Raw genomic sequence first — 23,076 nt, forward strand, 5'->3', positions numbered from 1 at the left:
AATTTTTGCTCGTACCCAAATTTTGTTTCGTTCCCAATTTTTTTTTCATACCCAATTTTTTTTCGTAACCAAATCTTTTTTCGTACCCAATTTTTTTTGGCATAATTTTTGTACCCAAAATTTTCGTACCCATTTTTTTTCCTACCCAAAATTTTCGTACCCACATACACAATTGTGCTGATGTAGATAAACTTATATAGATGCTTTTATATCAATCATCTTCAAAAGCGTAGATAAACTTATATAGATGCTTTTATATCAATCATCTTCAAAAGCATCGTCACACCAGTACTGTCAGTACTTTGATTCAAGCCAGCATTGCAGATATTTTGAATGTGGTATTTGCAGTTAACCGGGCCAATCAAGTGTTTATATTTGAGGAATTTCATCGTTCGCTCTAAAAATATTGTCTTTTTCTTCCATTTGAATAAAGCCTACATGACCCAATAACTGTCCCACTATAAACTACATAATATCAGTTATGGTTTCAAACAATATACATTTTCCTAATGTGTCCTAAACGTTGATAAGTTCATGTTTCTGTTCATTAAATGGTGTATTTCAAATAAATCCGATACAGGCTGATTTCATTGGCCATCAAATCCTGACTTTGCTTTAGAACCAGTTTTAGTAAAAATTGTTAATTCACTTGGACATTTTAACAGCTATTTTGAAGGACTGAGAACGACTGAGAAATTATTTGAAATTTAATTTGTGTAACAAAGCATAAACAAGCAAGCTAACAATACTTTATATGAAAGCCCTCTGTAGAAAGTTATAAAAAGAATATTTGAAATGTTTGCTACATCATTACATCGCCATATAAATCTTATAGTACGGATCTTCATTTAATTGTCCGGTGGTCAAATAACTTTAAAGTAAAGAAGATAATGGGCATGGTGAAGTGATGTAAACACGGTCCCACAAGTCGGCGCAACACAATCAATTCAGACTCTGTATTTGTTTTTATTTATACCGAGACGTCTTTCGTCACCATAGGTTGCACGTTCCTATTCTGAAAGTGTATATAAACGCGGCGATAGCCCGACCGATCTCATCATTACGTTCACTCTTTACGTTTAATGTGCGAATTTCGTTGTTATTAATCGTAAGTCAAATACGTGAGTATAATATATGGACGTGTTTGTTTTGATGGCAGATAAAGTAACGTAATATATAAACTTTTAAACGTGAATAGTTGTAATTGGACTTTAAATCGTTATCAAAACATCATTATTTAAATGGATAAGGTTAAATTCTTCGGTATGCTGGTAATGGTGTGTATGTGGATGCCAAGCAGCAGTGCCGTACCCGTTTCCAATGGAAACGGTAAAAAGGACAGTGTCGCCAAGAGTTGTACCGCCAGCTCATGCAACGCAATGGAAATCGGACTGTGTACTAACGGGGGTATATGCGTCAAGACAGAGGACTGTGGATTTAGCTGTAAATGTCCCAATGGGTTTAGCGGCTTTTTCTGTACCGCAACGGTAGAAGCGTCAAATGCCACGACTCCAACGATCGACGTCACAACGCTGCCGCGAATGGCGTAACAACAACGCAAAATGCAAAACATACAACCATATTAGAGAGAACGTCGCCAGCGAATGACGTCACATCGGACGCGAAGCCGAAACCAACAAAAGCTTAATAAACAAACATCGTACTTATTACAAACTTGAGAGAGCGTCTTACATGTTCTTATTGGCTGAGATGATGCTATATTTTATATAACTTATGTGATGTAAAAACTGAATGCTTATTACAATGTCCACTTAGGCGTTTGTCCTTCTGTATGTATTGTTTAATAAACGTGTGATAAATATCAGCGAATGCCATACCAGTTTCAGCAGCTAATATCGTCGTACCTGTATAAAATATGGACAATATTTTACCAACTATGTACCAATGGTTCGACGTCGCACATAGTCAAATTGAAGGACATTTTTGCGACATTAGTCAAGAAACCCCTCCAAAATTTGTAAAGTACAGAAGTACACTGAATTCGTATATAGTTTGAACAGACTTTATCACTCATAACAATGAAGATTGTGATGGTGTGTGGAAGTGCATTGGCATAATTGGATAGGCTTTGTAATTTATAATTTATCCATATAATTATATCAACGATTGCCTCGATATGGCTGATTCATTGTTTTATAAATAATATTCAAACTGCTTTGTAAGTTATGTCGTTTTCAAGACCAGCATTTAATTGTCTCGTTGTTGTAAATATTATGCAAAATGCTTGAGTTGAAAGCCGTTAACGTTATTTTATGTTATACAAATGGTTTTATATTGATATTTTTCGTTGTGCATAATAAATAAACTGAACAATCATTACTGTGTATTGTTAAAGTGTATTATTTGTTTACATAATCAACTACGTATATTTTGAATAACTGTTCATATATCAGATCACAAATTAATTGCATGTATAAGTGTTATTTTCAATAAAATATTCACGTCTTATGTTAAAATCAGACGAACACATTCAGTTGTGGACAAATGCATGACAACGCGAAGAAAACAAAACAAACTGAACAGAACATGAACAACAAACGTGATTTAAACTTAGGTTACCTTGGCATTGAATACCTGATATGAAAACAGGATTTAAAGATGCTTTATCAAAACCACAAACCCAAACCACAAAAATAAAACAAAGACATGATAAAATAGGAATGCAAAATGCACGTGACTTTTGAGAAAGCTATTCGACAAGATTTGAATAAAATAAATATACTTTATTCTTTTTCCATCAATGTGCTCAGTAGCCGAACAACGAAAATTCCGTTTTTTGTTTTCCAGGAATAAGATTAACGCATATTATTTCATGTACAAGTGTTTTATCAACAGTAAAATATAATTCATTTCTTAAGTGTTCAAGTTTGCAATTACAAATATTTAAAAATAATCTATAGGAATATGTAATCATGTGCTTTCACAGTATACAAAATATTTAATTTAATTCGCAAAACACATATTTTTTATCAACATGATACACTTAATTAAACTCAGAATATATGATCTATGCTATGTTGGGAATTTGATTTATATTAGCATTAATGTTACATTTTTCATAATACCATAATATGATTAAATCAAGAAAATATGCTCAGTTACCACAAGTGTACGCGTTAAAATCTTTTCGAACAACAAATTGTAACTTGGACTGTTTTTCTGACTTTACCCGGGTAGTCAAAATACAATCTTTTCTACGCCCGTGCTATAGGCAAGTTCAGTCACAACTGTAAACATTTAGAACAAATAAAACACTGCTAATTAAACGTGCATTTTAAACGTATAATTAAAGTGCAATGAATCTTAATTTGTATCAAATTAATTATACGTACAATGTTTACTTCAAAAAAATGTTTTCCTTGGCGTCACCTTGTGCCAGGCCCCAGCATTGCTTCCGAAGTCCTCTGCTTCATATCTGGTCCTTGCAATATGTTTACAAATGCTGGGTCAAATTTTAAGAAATAACACGCTACACAATTCGTGTGACCTACTCGTCATCGATTAGACCCGATTCCAGACTGAAATCTTCCCGGAGTAAATGGCATTTACCCTGCAAAATTCACGGACCTCGGTACCATAATTCAATAAAACGTATGAAAAAAACATTCTAACCGTTCTTATCGTTACATTTGAAACCTTTGTTTACATACATTTAAACTGGCTGACTTTGTAAACACACGCGCGATTTCATTGGTCCAACGCGAAGATGTGTCTTTAGTCCTGAAGATTTCATACTTAAATCGGGTCTTATCGATGACGAGTAGGTTACACGAGTTGTGTATTATTTCTTAAAATTTGACCCAACATTTGTAAAAATTGCAAGATATGCATATTTCCAGAAAGTAAATTCATGTCTGCGTTGAATAAGACCGAGTTCATGAAAATTGCTGAACAATTGATGCAGTTATGGTTGTTTAAAGCGATGCACTATGTTTTCGGGTCATTTTGAGTTGAATAGCTTGTTATATATAATTATATATTTGATTGTGAATTATCTTTTTCAGAGAAGTTGATTTTTCGTTATAATTTGATTATTTTTCATTTAAAATGATGTTTTTACTTATTAATAAGGGCGTAAACGAGTTGTATAAAATAATAAACAATTCACCACAATGTGTCGATTTGACAGACAGCCTAGTATTTACTATGTATCGCTTCACTATATTGTGAATTACAGGGGCGATGTCTCTTGATGTTGAGCTGTCAATCACGTGTCTTATTATAAGTAATTAATGTGTCAATCAATTGTCTAAGTGTAACTAATTAATGCATCAAGTTGAACTAATTATACAAAATTATAATTGGACGTTTAAAATCTCATGAAGATTGTGTGATTGTTTTAAACCATTAAAACAATTATAAATGCAATAAAAAGTTCATTCCATCAAATACAATAACCATTTTAAGACTCCACAGGAACAGATTTTCGATGAATCCGTTCGTGTTTTTATGTATAAAACCCAAGTAAGTTAATACCCCTGATGTGTGATTACAAGAACATGAAATCCCAGTAAATTAATGTATAAAGTAATATTTAGTTAAATATCTTCTTGTTTTATTAACGACAAATTTAATATATTATGTGGTTTTTGTAGTTCACCCGGCCCATAAAGTGTTAATATTAGAGGAATTTCCTCGGTCTCTTTAAAATGTGGTATGTTTCTTCCATTTGAAAACATCCTACACGACCCGATAACAGTCCCACTAAAACAACAACAACAGCACGATGTTGTTGCTGTTTAATTAATTATAGCTTTGCTTAATGCGAACAAGTGACTGAAACGTTCAAATTTGAACTTCGTATTTTCTTTAAAGGATGTTGGTGTTACTTTTGTAGAAGTACTATTATAACAAATGTGGTTGTTGGTGATCACTATACATTATTTTGTAATTAGAACGAATTCACATACGTACTTAACTATTAATTATCCAACACCTACGGGTTCGAAACCCAAATTTTCTTTTGTTTGTAGACAATATATTGTTTAAATAACCATTATGTTACTGACCCTCTACTGGAGAATTTTCACATGACAACCACTTTCCCAATTGATCTACTATGATTTATCGTATATAATACTGTTTGTTTGATATCTGTGTAATTATCTTATACATATGCTCACATGTTATTACAAAATGTCATTGTTTTGTAACCTGTGAAAACAAATAAAGTTCTGTTCTGTTCTGTTCTGTTCAAATCAATCCGATACAGATTAATTGCCTGGTCCATGAAATGTGGACAAGGCGTTAGAACCGGTTTCGGAAAAAAAATCGTGTATTCACTTTGAAAATTGTGAAAGCTATTTTAAAAGACTAAAAAAGAAATGCTTGGTAATGTAATATTTGCAACAAAGCAACAACAATTAAACAGGCAAGACTGTATATGAAAGCCGTGTGCAGAAATATATAAACAAAATATTTGGAATGTTTGGAAACATGTCATAGTCTCGTTGATGTAAATATTAAGCAAATTGATAAAGACGAAAGCCATACATGTTATGTTATTCATTTTTTTTTCGATATTGATATTATGATTGCATAATAAATAAACTTAAAAATTATATTAATGTGTATTGTATTATTTGTGTACGCAATCAATTATACATACGTTGACTGACTGTTCATATAACAGGTGTGGAAATAATTGAATGTGCTAATGTTATTTAACCCTTTCAGTGCGGGAACCGAATTTTAAAGGCCTTTGCAAACAGCTTGGATCCAGATGAGACGCCACAGAACGTGGCGTCTCATCAGGATCCAAACTGTTTGCTTTTCTGATAGTATTCTTTGAAAAAAATAGAAGAAAATGCTAATTTTAGAAATTCTGCAGACGACATTTCAGCAGACGACAAATTTCCCAGCATGCAAAGGGTTAAATTGAATAATGTATTTTTAGTGTAAAAGGAAGACGGGCGCATTCATTTGCGACCAAATTCTTGGCGACGAGTAGAAACACAAAATTAACAACACATGAAACGTGATTAAAACTCGTGTCCACTTTGTATTACATACCTGATATAAAAGCCGTATTCCAATATGCCTTAACTAAACAACGGTTATATTATGCTAAGAAATGCCTTCATCCTAATTTTGTTCTTTTCAATCGTAAAAAATGAAACATAACACCTTTTTAACACAAATTCTAATAACGATATAACTACTCAACGTTCTTAGAGACTGTAAAAATGACTTACTAAACACAAAAAACATTAAAGAACAGAACAGAACATGTGTTTTATTATGACTTGAATTATAATCAATTGTAATTATGTTTTATAATAAAGACCTATACGGTGTATACTGAAATGCATACCTTAGGTACTGAAATTTTATGATTAACATGATAACAATCTTCTTTATCATGCTTTGTTTTGTTACACTGACGATGTAGATTGTGCAATCGTAAACTATTTCAAATATAATGTATTACACGTTTTTTAACTCTGACTTTGTACAATTTTGTACGCGGCTGTTCTTGTTAACTTCTTGATATTGTTATTGGCCGTGTTAATTAAGATATATTTATTTTATGTGTGTGCGCGCGCGTGTGCGTGCCTGCGTGAGAGTGTGTGCATATGGGAAAATGTAACCAATAAGAAATTAATATTCTTAAATACTTTCTGTAAATAAATAATTGTTCCTCGAGACCATTTCAATATTGGAAGAAAAATTAATAATATAATAGGTCATGTAATAGAGTTGCTTTTATGACACTTCTTTAACACTGTTACAGTACTCTTATGTCTGCCAAAGTATACATGTTTCGCATGATAATGCAGAAATGCATTATACATACCATAGTTGTTTGAAGGCCTCATTGAAAATAAGATTGTCATTGTTAAATTGTTTGCATGACTTTGTATCCATGTGTTGTCTTAATGAGTTACCGTCAGTAAATAAAGAGATTATTATTATTATCATTATTATTATTATTATTATTATTATTATTATTTATTAGTATTATTATTAGTATTATTATTATTATTATTATTATTATTATTATTATTATTATTATTATTTATTATTATTATTATTATTATTATTATTATACATACACATTGTGTAAATTCAAAATGATTAAGATGTGCCTTTGTTTTACGGAGATGAACTTACATTAAACGATCAGTTTCTTTTATTTAATGCGTATTTAATAAAAAGGGAAATTTTATTAAATTGGTTTTGTTATCAATTCCCAGCATTTCCAAAAATGTAAACATCGATGGGCATTTGTAATAATACTCTGGAACATATTTTTGCGTATCTTCTCTAAAAATGGACATATGAGAATGAACTGATATTCGTCTTTAATATGGTGTGAATTACCAAATAAACAATAACTCTGATCCCTAGCAATTCTATTTCTACCATATCTACCAGTTTGTATTCTTAGTGGGTGAACCGATAGTCTTAGTCTACAAAAACATTCTTAGGCTGCTAGGTAGTACATCTAGGTATGATTCGTAATGGAAACTGTTTTTCAAAAGTACAAAAGTAAAAAAATGATTTAAAATCGACATTGTCAGCATCTTCAAAAATATGACAGAAACCATAATTTCTCAGCAATGACTTTACATTATATTCCCATTTTAAGCCATTGCTACAATCCTTCTTGGCCTGCTAACAAACCTTTTTAATACATGGTATACACGCATAGGTGTCTCATAAGCCAAATTGGCTGGCCCTTTCAATAGGGATGACACTATAATAAAAAAGACCTTTACCTTTACCTTTTTACTAATATTATCTGAATGTATAAATGTCCGATAAAATAGTAATACAAAATGCATGTGACTTGTCATAGAGCTATTCAAGATCGGAACAAAATAAACCGACATTATTTCTTTTTCAATCAAATACTCAGTAGCAGAACAACGATAAGTTCGTTTGTGTTTCCCCAATGCCGTGTGCCCCACATAATTGGCAAACCAGGAATATAATTGACGCATATTATTTCATGTACCAGTATTTTATCAGTAGCAAATTATGTATATATTAATTTGCAAGTTTGCAATTACAAATATTTACAATTAATCCATTGGAGTGTGCAATCTTGTGCTTTTACAGGATACAACAATATTGAATGTATTGACAATACATTTTTTTTTCAAAATACACACAATCAAATTCGGAGTGTATGCATACACGTAGCCAGGGGGGGGGGGGGTGCGTTGGGTGCGTTCGCACCCAATCTTTTTGGACATGTAAAAAAATTGTACTATAAGTTGCATCCAACTTTATTGAACGAAAAACGGTTATTTATTTTTTCCAGGAACCAAGAGTGTCTTCGTATTTATTAAAAGCGCTAACATAATGTTTTATTCAATATGCAACCGACAGGTCACCATATAATTATTTTTTTCGATTAAGTCATTTCCAAGATAGCGCGTGATTTTTATTTACAAGTTTTAACAGTAGAATTGCTGAAATCAACAGAAGTTGTGACAGCAACATTTTAGATCTAAGAAGCTGGTCCCCGCAAAATGGAATTGGAATCTTTGTTAAAAATATGTATATTTGTTTTCTGTATAATGCAAATTTATTAACCAGGCACTCTAATCCGTACACAATCGATACTTATTTATAGATATTTGATTCTTAATGATTGTTTTGTATTTTTTGTCATCGTTATTAATGTCTATAACTGTAAAAGATATCATAACACAATGTAGAAGCCTACTTATTGTGGGTTGAAATACAAGTTAAAGAACATTTTGTTGACAATGTTCTAAATGGCTGGAAAAAAATTTGATTAACTTGAATAAAAACATAATCTTATAAAAAAAAAGAAAATACATTTTAGATGATAATTAACTGGAATGTTATGTCAGCTTCCGAAAACTTACGATACAGAAAGCTTTTTGGTTTCACCTGGTCATACAAATTGTGTAAAACCGCATTTTTTAGCATACTTGTATGGGTGCTTTCTAAATAAGCCTTGTTCCAATATCCCATTACCCTCGTTACAACTAAATAGGATATATTCAAAACAAATAAATAATTAATTCTTAGCATTGGCTGCGCCTCTCTTCCAGACAGTTGATGTTATGTGCCTTCAATCTGAATCTTTACTTGACTGAAATCAAATAACACCCTTCGACTATTGCTGAAGACTACTGAAGTCACTGGTTAATAACTTTGCATTATACCACGATTTATAACAAGAACGCATTGTGTACAGTATTTTCGACAGACTGAGTTGTCGTTTTGTTATATCCTGGTACAACCATTTTCGGATCCCTTAAAGTGTTTTCCAGCAAACAATATCAGCTATGCTCAAGACGTGATAATTTTTTGTAAATATTTATGGGCAAATAAGTACATATATTTTCTTCAACGTCCTGTTATACATTGTTAAGGACTTTTAGACCACAGGGCCAGTAGTTTGTGGTTATAGGGTCTTAATGAAGCCTTGAGTGTTGTATGTTTCTGAAATTCGTTTAGAAAAAGATAAATAATTTGTGAAAAATAGTAAGAAAATATAAAGTAACCATATATACCATTTTGATTCCTTTATAGTATTAATGCACATTGAGAAGACCCAGTTTTGTTAATCGGTGTTTGTTGTACAATACTAGTACACTATTAGCACGTTTAGAGCAATGCTAGACCTCTGGTACTATCCATAGTAGCAGACAAACAATTGTTTTGAAAAAAAGTCAAATAATTCCATTTTATTTGCTCGATTTATAAATGGTAGAATGTTAGAATGGTAAAACACACCAATTTTATCAATATTCCAAGACTCCAATAAATAATGATATTTTATACCGTTCTTATTGTTGATTTTACATTCTATACATTTTTTGTTGCAAATGTATATATAAACAAAGTGTGTGCGCGCATGCTAATGTTGGGTTAAACACCGTATAAAATGATGTATTTCCGTGACTGATCGAAAAAGGTGGTTATTGAAAAATGTGGTGGGGTATACATGTATGTCATATCGTATTCATGTCGATCAGTCACTGAGTATGGTCAATGAAAGTGAAATTTCATATAAAATTGCTCTATAACTTCAGTCTCTAAATACAGTTAAAAAATGACCAGAATGAAGGAGTTTAAGTTTCATTTTTTAAATTGTCTTGGGGGAGGACCTCCAAAGCCCCCGATTGCATGAGGAACATCCCCTCCCGCACATACCCCCTTCGCCACTTCGTTGCTCAATAACAATCGTCGATGGCACAAATTCGCACCCCCCTTTTCAAAATCTTGGCTACGGGCCTGGTATGGTCTATGCTATGTTCGGAATTTAAATTACATAGGCATAAACGTTTTATTTGCAATAACAATATATCATTTAAACAAGAAAATAAACTCAGTTAAAAGTTATTTAACGCTATTTGAACAGCAATTTGCACCATCGGCTTGCTGTCAGACTACGGCAAAATGCACATTTTTACGTTTATGCTGAATCGTTCATAGTATAAATGGTGTATTTTTGGAGGCCTTGATACATATATTAATGAACAATTCAATGTAATCCTGAAGACTCACATCGCCGTGAGTCTAATAACACATCACACTGTGCAACTCAAACATCCCTTTTATGGACAAATAAGGGCGTAAACGAGTTGTTAAAATACTTTATATTCACCGCAATGTGTCGATTTGACAGACAGCACAATATATACTATGTATCGTTTAACTATATAATGAACCAGACGGGCGAAGTCTCCAGATGTTAAACTTTCAATCATTTGTCGAATTAAAGGTAATTAGTTTGTCGCGTTGCATTAATTATGCATAATTATAATTGGAAGTTTAAAATCAGACGAAGATGATGTGATTTCAAATGATTAATGTAGGGATAAAACATAAAATACAATAAAAGGGTCATTCCATCAAATACAGAGAGTGTTAATCATTCAAATACTCTGCAGGAATAGATTTATTTTAAATTATTACGTTCCCATTAATGTATAATGCACGTGTTAGTTATTAACCCGCATGTGTGATCACACGAACATGAAATCATATTCAATTAATGTACATTTATATTCAGCACTATTTGAAGTATTGGAAGATTTTGTAATAAATGGCTATAACGTTTAACGGTTGCTATAAGTTTTTATCAGAACAGACTTTATAGTTGACTTTTTGATATTTTATTGATACAAAAACGCATGATGCCTGCCATATTCAACATACATGAATTAAAATATACTGCATGATATCATGAATTATTTATATAAAAATGGAACAACTTTCTTTTTTAAATACCATACAATAACTCACCTCTATTACATTCATGTACAATCTTACTATTTTCTAACATGGTATACGGATGATGCTCATCTTAGAAACAACCCATGAATATTAGCTTTATAGCAATCCAAATAAGCCCTGCTCTGTGAAAAGGGGGTTTAATGCATGTGAGTTAAGTGTCGCCCCAAATTAGCCTGTAGCACAGGCTAATCAGGGATGACACTTTCCGCTTTTATGATTTTTTTCGTTTCACGAAAAGTCTCTTCTTAGCAAAAATCAATGTGCTAAGGCTAATTTGGGACGACACTTTACTCACATGCATTAAACCCCCTTTTCACAGAGCACGACCCAAATTATTATTCCCATGATATTACGATCACATTTTGTATGTGAAATACACGTGTCTGAATGGCTGTCAATATTGAAATGTTCGGTTCAAGAATACCAGGTTCAACGTTGTCAAGTTGCCTCATATATTCACTGAGTTATAAAGTTCTAAATAATCTGTGGATTCAACGGTTTCTGGTGTATTCTTTTATGTTGTACACGGATTTACCTTTAAAATTAAAGCACTATGTACGCATAGGCAAACTGTTTGACTTTTTTCTAATTAATGCTGAATATCGTAAATTAAATGTGTTGGTTTTCTTAACAGGAATAGACTGAACGGGATCACAGAACAGAATACTTTGTGAAATTACCAATAAGTCAAAGGCTCGTGAATCAAGAGTTCCGCGAAATTAAATTAGTATTAAAAATGCAAAATTCACGTAAATATAAGTATTTTTAGAATCGAAATGTGTGATCGCATTTTCAATATTAACACATGTACATTAACAACTAGTGTTCATTCTCGGGCTCACAATGCTATGCAGGAGAACTCTTAGTCGTAAATGTTTTGAAATTGTATTTTTTGCAAACAAACTGACAAGACTTCATATGAAAGCTCGGTGTAGACAGGTATCAAAAGGTTATATTGACTGTTTGGAAACATGTGCATCCTTATATCGTTATATACATTTCATATTACGGTATTAAACTTCATTTAATTGTTCACTGGTCAAGTGCCTTTAACGCGAACACTATTTCTGACAGAGGGATGTGATTTATGTGCTTAACGGATAATTTATAGGCAATACTGCCCCACGAGTCGCCGCAACACAATCAATTAAGCTGTGGATGTCTTTTCATGAAGAGCCAGACGTCTAACGTCACCATCGTTGACACGTTCTTGATCTGGACGTGTATATAAACGCGGCGATAGACCGACCGACTTCATCTTTACGTCCGCTCACGTTAGACCGTAAATATACGTTAAGCAATTACACATTCACTCTTTACTTTCAATGAAACCACCGTGTTATCATTAATTTTACGTCAAATGCGTGCGTGGTGTTTACTTTAAATTGTGTTGAAGTGTAATAAATGGACTTTTTTAATTTGCTGGCAGATATCATAACGTCATATATAAACGCTCAAAAGGGACCAGTGATAAACATATGCCACTTGTATGTAGATAAGCGTTTACTGGAAAGGAAACATAACAATTGTGTGGATATTGTGGTTGTGATTAAACTTATTTTGAATGGTAAAGCCGATGTAACAATATAACACATACAGCATTTGAAATCGCTGGCTTAACATTATTCCTGTGGCATTCATTACATTGTGTTTGGATTTTCATATCGTTATCACAACGACATAATTTTAAACGATCAATGGATACGGTCATATTCGTCGCGTTGCTGGTAAACGTGTGTATGTGGATGCCAAGAAGCAGCGCATTACCCGTTTCCAATGGAAACGGTAAAAAGGACAGCGTCGCCAAGAAATGTGCCGCCAGTTCGTGCAACGCGATGGAAATCGGGTTATGTAATCATGGGGGTACATGCGTTAAAACAGAAGATTGTGGATTTAGCTGTAAATGTGCAAATGGGTTTAGCGGCTTTTTCTGTACGGCAACGGCAGATGACGTCACTTCGACGCAAAATCCGAAACAAACAACCAGCGTATCAGATATAGCGAGGTCAGCGAATGAAGTCACAACGACGCAAAATCCGAAACTAACAACCAGCGTATCCGAGATTGCGACGTCAGCGAAGGAAATTACCACGACGCAAAATCCGAAACTAACAACCAGCGTATCAGATATTACGAGGTCAACGAATGACGTCACAACGACGCAAAATCCAAAACAAACAACCAACGTATCAGAGATGAAGACGTCAGCAAATGACGTCGCAACGACGCAAAATCAGAACCAAACAACCAGCGTATCAGAGATTGCGACGTCAGCGGATACAGTCATAACGACGCCAATTGTTAAACAAAAAACTAGCGTATCAGAGATTGCGACGTCAGCGAAAGAAGTCACAACGACGCAAAATCAGAACCAAACAACCAGCTTATCAGAGATTGCGACGACAGCGGATAAAGTCATAACGACGCAGAATCAGAAACTAACAAACGGCGTATTAAAGATTGCGACGTCATCGAATGACGTCGCAACGACACCGATTTCGAAACAAACAGTCAGCGTATCAGCGATTACGACGTCAGCGACTGAAGGCACAACGACGCAAAATATGGATCGAAAGAACAGCGTATCAGAAATTGCGACGTCAGCGACTGAAGTCACAACGAGGAAAATTCTGAATGAAATAAACAGCGTATCAGAGATTCCGACGTCAGCCAATGAAGTCACAACGAGGCAAAATCTTAATCAAAGTACTAGCGTACCGAAGATTACGAACCAGCGCGCACCGTCAAGACAACGCCAAAGCCGAACCCAATCCGGCTAATAAGAAAACCTCTCCCTATCCACAAACTTAAGCTGAATACGTCGCAGATGTGTTGTGCAAAACCAAAACACCAATCTTGTGTTTATTATGTTCGTTTGTGTTTGAATGACCCTATATCGGATGAATTACGATGCATGACCCGGCGTAATGCGAAAATGGATCTTATGCCAAAGGCGACCCGAGTAGCTCCAGTTCAGCCTGCACATCCGCGGAGTCTGATCAGGAGCTACCCTGTCCGCTTTGACGATTTTATGGCGGCCAGCGTAGCTCTTGACAAGACTTCGAAATTGCGTTGGCTGGAATTTGAGCTACATTGGCCGCTTACGGTGAGAGACACATTTTCGCGCGACGCGGGTAAAATATCAGTTGATATCTTTGTTCTTGTCGAAGTGACATTTTTTTTAAATAATTTGAATGACGATTACGCGGATTTTGTAAAGAAACTCCTCTGTGATTTGAGAGGTACAGACATTAATCGTGCAATGTTTGCATAGGCTTTGACTCTTTGCAATATTAAAAAATGGACTCAACGATTAGATACAAACATCTTTGAAAAAAATGTGTACTGTTTTGAAATCCAAAAGTTTTTTTTTTTTTAAAGATAGTGTTTGCAAGTGCATGGTCTTCATAGATTGTGCTTTTTATTTATAATCATTACATATAAGTGTATAAAGTATTGCCTAGGTGTGGCTGTACCGTATTGTTATAAATAATAAATAAACTGCTTTTTGAAGTTATGTCGTTTTCAAGCCTAGCGTTTAATAGTCTCGTTGCTGTAAATACTACTCACAATGCTTGAAATAACATTCAAGTTAATTCATGATATAACGAAATGATCCTAAGATTACTTGACCGATAACTCGATAAACTGTAGTTAAGTGGTATAATACCCAGTGCCCCAGGTTTCGGGCTGCTATTTACCACAGCGGTGTATATTGATTACATCTTGCTATGTTAGTCTATATTAAACGTTTTAACTACCTCGTGGTTGTTGTAAATTTTGATCACATAGGCATACAGGTGGGTAGCGTGTGGCTATGATATTAATTAGTGAAATCATCATTTTGAATGATAAATAATCATATTAAAACGGAAAATTAACTTTTCTGAAAAAAAAACAAAAAAACTATCAAATATATATATAACAAGGGATGCAACTCAAAATCACGCCAAAACGGGATGCATCGCTTTGAACAGCCATATCTTCATTAATTGTGCAGCGATTTTCACGATCTCGGTCTTATTCAACGCAGAAATGAATTTCCTTTCTGGAAATGTATATGTCTTGCAATATTTTTACAAATGCTGGGTCAACTTTTAAGAAATAACACGATACACAACATGCATGACCCAGTTGACAGTGATCATGCATTCTTTATGAATGAAAACTCCAGTTGTAAAGACACACCTCCGCATTGGACCAATGGAAATCACTCGTATGTTTAAAATGTCAGTTAGTTGAAATGTATGTAAACAAAGGTTTCAAACGGCGCTGGACAGTTAGTCTTGATGCAGAATGTAACGACAAGAACGGTAATAATGTTTTTTCATACGTTTTATTGAATTATGGTATCGAACTACATGAACTTTGTAGGGAAGTTGCCCTTTACTCCGTGAAGATTTCAGTCTTAAAGACAGCATGATCACTGTCAACTGGGTTATGCGAGTTGTGTATCGTGTTATTTCTTAAAAGTTGACCAAGCATTTGTAAAAATATTGCAAGACATATACATTTCCAGAAAGGAAATTCATTTCTGCGTTGAATAAGACCGAGATCGTGAAAATCGCTGCACAATTGATGAAGATATGGCTGTTCAAAGCGATGCACCCCGTTTTGGGGTGATTTTGAGTTGCATACCTTGTTATATATATATTTGATAGTGAAATATTTTTTTTCAGAAAAGTTAACTTTTCGTTATAATATGATTATTTATCATTCAAAATGATGTTTTCACTAATTAATACCATAGCCACACGCTAACCACCTGTGCATAGGCATACCGTAAACAAACGTATTAGAGGTCCACTATTTCATGTTACAATCCTAATATTACTCGTTTTGTCGTTATGAATGAACAAATTAATATAATATCAAGGGTCAAACATTAATTTGAAGTAAGGAGAATCCATCAATTACATATAAAAATGACAATGCAAGAAACAATATAAGGCCGAACAAAACAAAATGAAACAATTAAGCTTCGGGTATTTATTATGCAATAATGAAAGCCTTCAGAAAGCATGGAAATAAGTTACGGATTTCTCGCACCTTAGCATGTCAAAACAGGAAGATTCATAGTAACACCAGAAAAATCACAGACAAAACATGCAATAAATAGGTAATGAATACAATACAATGACGAAAAATGGAAGGAATAATAAAATATACCTCACGAGTTCTTGCATATGTTAATTAACATGTATAATTCATATTGAAACCTTACTCATCATGTCGTAAGATTTTGCTTGTTACGTTTCCTTACACATTCCCGATCGACTGAACGTAGAAACCGTTTCAAAAAGTGAAACGCGTCCAAATTACCATGGTCGGTCCTGTCTAAAATTTCTGTTAGCGAATATCGATCAGCACGATTTTTGGTCGCAATATCGTTGATGAGTTTTGGATCTTCTAAGTGGAGAAAAGTTAAAATTAAAGTAAATTCTGTCTGGTATATTTATGGCATGAAACCGCACAAGTCGTTGTTTCTGTCACTTGCTATTTTGTTACATAGCTTTTTGTTTATTGCTTCAAGTTGATGTTGTACATGTCTTGAAACAATTTGGTTTGTTTTCGTTGGTTCTACTGACGATGTTGAGTTAAAGGAAACAACATCGTGGTAATGGTTCATATTTCCTTGACTGGTTGCATAGTGTCCTTGCCTAGTGTTTTTTATGATGATGCCGATGTTGGTGTTGATATTTCTGATGAAGACGATGAAAGCAAAGTCATCATTCCTTTACGCGGGTCTTCTGACGATGTTCCTGTACGTATCTGTACACCTTAACTGGTCATTGAAGTGGCTGTTGAATCAACAAGACTTTTGCCAAGTGATTGTGCGTTACTCGCTGGTATTAATGGCATGGATGTTTCAAACTTTGTTGGTTTATCAGTCGTCATTATTTTGTGTGAACTGACTTGCTCCGTCGTCATTTTTGTTGATATTTCTGATGAAGACGATGAAAGCGAAGTCATCATCTCTTTGCGGGCATCAACAATACTGTGGCCAAGTGATTGTGTGTTACTCGTTTGTATAGTTGGCATGGACGGTTCAAACTTTGTTGGTTTATCAGTCGTCAGTAATTTTTGTGTACTGACTTGTTCCATCGTCATTGTTACTGGGGCTGGTGTACTTACAGCGGTACAAAGGTAGCCACCAAATCCAGTTGGACACTGACACATAAATCCACAATCTTCCGCCTTGACACATGTTCCTCCATTTTGACACAGAACTTGTTCTATATTATTACATTTGCTAGTATAACATTTTTTTGGTAAGGTGTATCTTATTGGTTTTCCTTGACACAAACACCAGAACAGGCTAAGTATAAAATATATTTGGATTAGTGAACCCATTTTGAAACTGTTTTGTCTTAAGTACATTAGTTCATTAATAACACAGCTTCGAGAATTTAGACGTTCAACAACTTCTGATCAAATACCATAGCTTCACACACGCACAGTAATGTAGACTTCGTATTGCCCTCAATCCATATATTGTGTAACAGAAATTCTAATTACAGGTCTGGAAACTTTACAAGTTAATGTGGCAAACGCCACAAAAACGCGCTTTTATAGGTCCTCAAAACTTTATCATAAATAGTAAATGATGTCATAACAGCAGACGATAGCTACAAAGCCAAAAAGTATAACCAGTGTTTGGTTAATTTGCCGTAGGGACAATCCATCAAAATGTAACTATGGGTAATTTTTACGCACGTTGTGGTTTAACCTGCGACAGCATAGATGTTTGTTGACGATACTATGCTGTCACGTCTTTTTTATACACTACTTGTTGATTAAAATGTGGGTGATGACGAATAACAACACTATTTAACACCAATCGGAAGTGTTTTTTCAATTGACTTTGTTCATTGATATGACATATCTTGGGATTATAACTCAGTATTTAATTTTAATGCAAACACACTTGAGAAATTTGATTAAATCGTGATTCCATACAATAGGGGCGTATTAAATTTGAAATTGTTATACACCTAAACATTTACAGACAATATATAGTCATGTGAATATTTTTTAAATTTTCATAATGCCAAGAACTATTCCGGTTCCAATAAAAATAAAGCCGGTGAAATAAGTGTTTGTAGATTGAGAATTGGTGCATTAAGCTAGCAGTTTAATCGATTCGATTCTCCATTTTTATGGTAAAACAGATTCATCTTTTAGGTTTTGGCCAAACCGCTATTAATCGGAAATACGAAGTGTCTTAAGGGACAAAGGCATTGGTTTATTCTGTCACAAACCTTATCACACATCTGTCTTTTTGTCTAATGCTTTTTAAGTGTCAAACGTAGCGAATAGGGTAAAAGAGGAACTCTCGAATTGACAATTCAACAAACGTCCAAAACTATTTTTATTATCTAAATGTATATGTTACTAGGAAGCAATGTAAGTGTTTTGAAATACACTCAATATGAGTCCTACATTAGTTGATATTGTTTATTATTATATTCAATAAATAGGATTTCGAAAATTATTTATGGCTGATTTTGAAAATGAAAGATACTGATAGAGAAACACCGTCGTAATTAATAAGACTATATGATCATTACAATTTTGAATTTGATCAGTGTGAAAGGCATAAATAAACATCGCCAAAATAAAAAATAAATGCTAAATTATTGAAATTTGTTTCAGTTAAATAGTTTTCGCTCTTTAATTTAAACATATCATATTAATTTTGCAAAATGCACCGAACAAAGAGTCGTTTAATGCAGTAGAGGTTTACTTAACACTTATTTTATATAGATGTGTATCCAGACATATTAAGATTTGTCATACGGATTCTTTAAAATTATATTGATGGAAATCGTACACTAAAAGTCTGTTATTATTAGGTTACAACCTTGCCATAACGTTCTTGATTTTATATTCACAATGTATGTATGATCTATTATATCAATAACAGTGAAATGTACTGTAAATGAAACTAATAGACAAGAACAAAGGAAATGAATAGAATATGTGCAATTAATCAGCACTCTACAATATGCTAGTAAATTCATCGAAAATATTAATTTACATGTTCGCGATAAGTTCTTAAACATTAAATTCAACATTAACTATACATCGGATGACATGTTTGAGAGCAAATAGATGGCTTGAAACGAATTATATACTTGTAATATTTTTAATGCGTTTTTCTGAACGGTTTAATCGAAATGAGTTTTACGGTCGGAGTTTGATTTACTAATGCATTATAACAAATTCAAATTATTGTAGCATGTTAGAAAGATTGATGCGGTTCATTTCATTTTAATCAAATTAGAAATTAAGAAATATAGACACGGCTTAACGACATTTGTGTATACTCGCGCATGTGTGACTTCAATCTGACAAACGGGTAAAACATATAAAACGTAAAACAAAGATTTGTTTTAAAATGCATACGTAACGTGATTTAGAACGTATGTCATTATAAACCAGCATGACAATAACACCTTGCTTTTATAATCTGACAAATATTGATATGCTACTTTGTTGTTGAAGCTTATCGCGTGCTTGCGTGATTCATAGTATTTGCTTGGCATGTACGAATACTTACACGCGTTCTTTAAACACTACGCTCGTAGTTTACCTTACTTGTATTGTTAACGAAAACAGAACCCTATGTTGAATGTATTTTTAGATTTTACAATTCACCGCGACAAAGTTATAGCCGTGTATATTTCGTGACTGTATCCGCCAGGCGAGGTTAGTTGTAAAGTGTGACCATATATAAAACAATAAATGTCTGACCCGTAAATGAGTCAGTGGCCCAGATCGTATGCACAGCCTTACTGGATTTCGGTTTTTCAAGTTAAATGTCCTCGTAAAAAATATAGACTGTATTTATGCGTGTGACAATAATCGTAGAAAGATATAACACATATATACTAGCATTAAATATATAAATAATGAAACTCAACAAGCAGTATCAAAAGAGTATTTTATAACATCCGCGAGTTGTGTCTACAATACATGACAAAACATTCGAAAGTTGTCACCAGAACGCTCATGGCAAGTACATATATTGATAATTTAAGTGGATGACAGGCTCACTGAATCTCATATTTGGTGCTGACATATTCAAAAACAATGACGTGTATTTTTAACGTTTATAGAATTGTAATTTATATTTAAAAAATATGATAATATAACTGTGATTTAATTCAAATTGTATTACTGGATGTTTTAATATTACCAGAGCAGCAGCATCGTAATGCATTTAAGGAAGAAACCTTAAAGCAGGCAAGGACGGGGGGGGGGAATGCCCCATTTATATTGTATATGCATATGATGAATATACCAACATAATTATAATATATTTTACATTATATAAAATTACAGTATACATATTAATATATCGAACAAAACAATAGAGTTTCATTTTGCCTTTACTCACATAATACAGCCGCACCTTCATTGGGGTCGAATGGTTCCATATGTTGTCGTGTGTGTATTTTTCCACGGATGCTGTGTTTCGTGACAATGAACTAACAGCGGTACACAAAAAAACACACACCAAACCGCTTTGGACACCGTCACATAAATCTACCGTCCTCTAATAAGATACACACTGCTCAAATCTAACACGAAGCTTGTCAATGATAATACTTTGGTCGCGTCACATGTGTATGTGCATCTTTCACCAAAAGACACTATCCGTTTTACCTGGTATTTCTAGTCAATAAATACCACGTGTAACCCGAATTCAATAAAATTGTTATACAGAATCTCTATGGCATATTGTCAGATCGCGCAAGTCTGTGGTTGTGGTTCCGGTCGGATGATATCTATGAAGCATTTGCATGTTTATTAAATAAAACTTTTTTTATCTCCAAGGAATGTGATCCTACCCTCTATGCCTATATAAGCTAACAATATACTAGAGAGCTGCCTTAAAAAAAATCCATGCAAAAGGAAAACTTTAACAACAAAATAAAAGTAAATTTTAAGAGACCCTTATAACCATATCATTGCTTAAAAGAGCATTCCAAGCCAAATATGTTTAAACAAACAAGTAGGTCATTGTATGTGTAATAAAGAACTCAACGCGCATCAAAGTTCACTGATACAGCCATATTTTTACCGGCTACTCTCCCATTGAAAGTCATCGTCAAATGTGAATGTCTCATCATGCAGCCTCACAGCGAATTAAACCCATTTATGCCGAGTGGACTCTCCCATCCTTCTAAATTGGATCAATTTATTTCCAAAATTAGGGATGTCTAGTATATGTATTTCTATATTTAGAATATATCTTACAGAAAGTCCTTCAAGCAAACAGCGCAGACCCAGATGAGACGCCGCATGATGCCAAGTCCTTTTTTCTAGACGCTAGGCATAAATGGGTTAAAGTACACAGCACTTTCCTCCCTATCATAGGTTCAAAGAAACATTAAAAAATAAAGTCGTGACCAGTGCCGATCCAGAACATGGTTTCTTCAAATAAATCGTGTGATTGATTTAAAGATAATAGCATTTCCCTATTGAAAAATTTAGTATACTGTAGCCTTTAAAATCACTATTTGCTTTTACTCAGACATCGGTAGAAGTTCGCGCTCTGGAAGACAATGGACATCAGAGAGCAGTGAGTCCTTAGTCCGTCACCTGCGTCATTTTGATTGGTCACGGGTAGTTTGCGAAGTATGTGAATTCGTATTTCAAAATGAACTGAGTTAAAATGTACGTTTACGGCGTCTTTTGATATTGAACACAACTGGAATAGTCTTGAACATCTTGCCAGAAGATTTTGGATCTGTTCAATGTGTGTAATTGATCTGTTCAATGTGTGTTATGGATTTGTTCAATGTGTGTTATGACCGCCGTTATCAAAGATAACAGAGCAAATTAATTAAAGAAACAACTGACAGACTCTAACGTTAGTATAGAATAATATACGGTACAGGGTTTTTAATGTGTCCATAAAGGTGCTGAGGTAAACGCTATATTCCCAATATATTCATCACCCAAAGAGAAATTGCAAAAAGAAATGCGGTGTTAACTCCGCCCACGAAGGTTATGGTTAGGGGTAGGCTTAGGGGTTAATTGATGTGTAATATCTATTTGGTATCTGTTATTTGTGTCGTATCTATCTGGAAAATTATGCCCACGTACATCTGATCAGTGATGGTCCAAGGGCTCTAGCGTGAGAGGCATAACCTTTAGTTGTGCCTTTATTAATATATCGATAACTGTTTCCCGTTATTTAATCTTGTTGATACATATATTGAATTAATAAAGTTTTGTATTATTATTTTGACCATTATTTATTGTTCTGGATGCCTTTTGTTGTTAGCCAAACAACTGGTTGTCCGAGTTATACATTAAATGGGTAAATGCCATTTCAGAATTGTTATTTTTTGTGAAATATCAATTCATAAAGTTTACTTATAACAAAAACTGTTAATTAAGCTATTATGTAAACACATATTCATAAATGATTAACCCATTTATGCCTAGCGTCTAGAAAAAGGCCTTGGCAAACAGCGTAGACCCAGATAAGACGCCGCATGCGGCGTCTCATCTGGGTCTGCGCTGTTTGCTTAAAGAAATTTCTGTAAGAAATATTCAAAATATAATAATAAATATACTAGACATTCCTAATTTTGGAAAGAACTTGATCCAATTTAGAAGGAAGGGAGAGTCCTCAATGCATAAATGGGTTAACCAACGCCGCTAATGTAATTCGAGTGATGCTCTGTCCGAAATCAGTTACACAGACAGGTTTTCCGAAGTTTGTCGATGTTGAACTACGTGTTTGTCGTGCATATATAATTCCCACATATGGTACCGAACAGTGCTTGACACAGATTACAAATTAACCGT

At 33.9% G+C, this 23,076-nt stretch overlaps 2 protein-coding genes across 2 annotated transcripts in view; one reads left to right on the plus strand and one right to left on the minus strand.

Annotated features, from left to right (window-relative positions):
- The window catches only part of LOC127863133 (phosphatidylinositol-glycan biosynthesis class W protein-like), a 251,496-nt gene that overhangs the window by 175,417 nt on the left and 53,003 nt on the right, over positions 1–23,076 (minus strand). The gene's annotated exons all lie outside the window — the stretch shown is intronic.
- Positions 12,493–14,764, plus strand: LOC127863134 (serine-rich adhesin for platelets-like). The gene has a single exon (XM_052402514.1). The coding sequence runs from the start codon at positions 12,945–12,947 to the stop codon at positions 14,025–14,027; it is 1,083 nt and encodes a 360-aa protein (XP_052258474.1). The 5' UTR covers positions 12,493–12,944; the 3' UTR covers positions 14,028–14,764.

The sequence above is a fragment of the Dreissena polymorpha genome, unplaced genomic scaffold (genome assembly GCF_020536995.1).
Source record: "Dreissena polymorpha isolate Duluth1 unplaced genomic scaffold, UMN_Dpol_1.0 chrUn001, whole genome shotgun sequence".
NCBI lineage: Eukaryota > Metazoa > Mollusca > Bivalvia > Myida > Dreissenidae > Dreissena > Dreissena polymorpha.

Bases quoted from the DNA above. Each gene is read 5' to 3' on its own strand.
- LOC127863134 (XM_052402514.1), top strand. From the start codon at position 12,945: ATGGATACGGTCATATTCGTCGCGTTGCTGGTAAACGTGTGTATGTGG.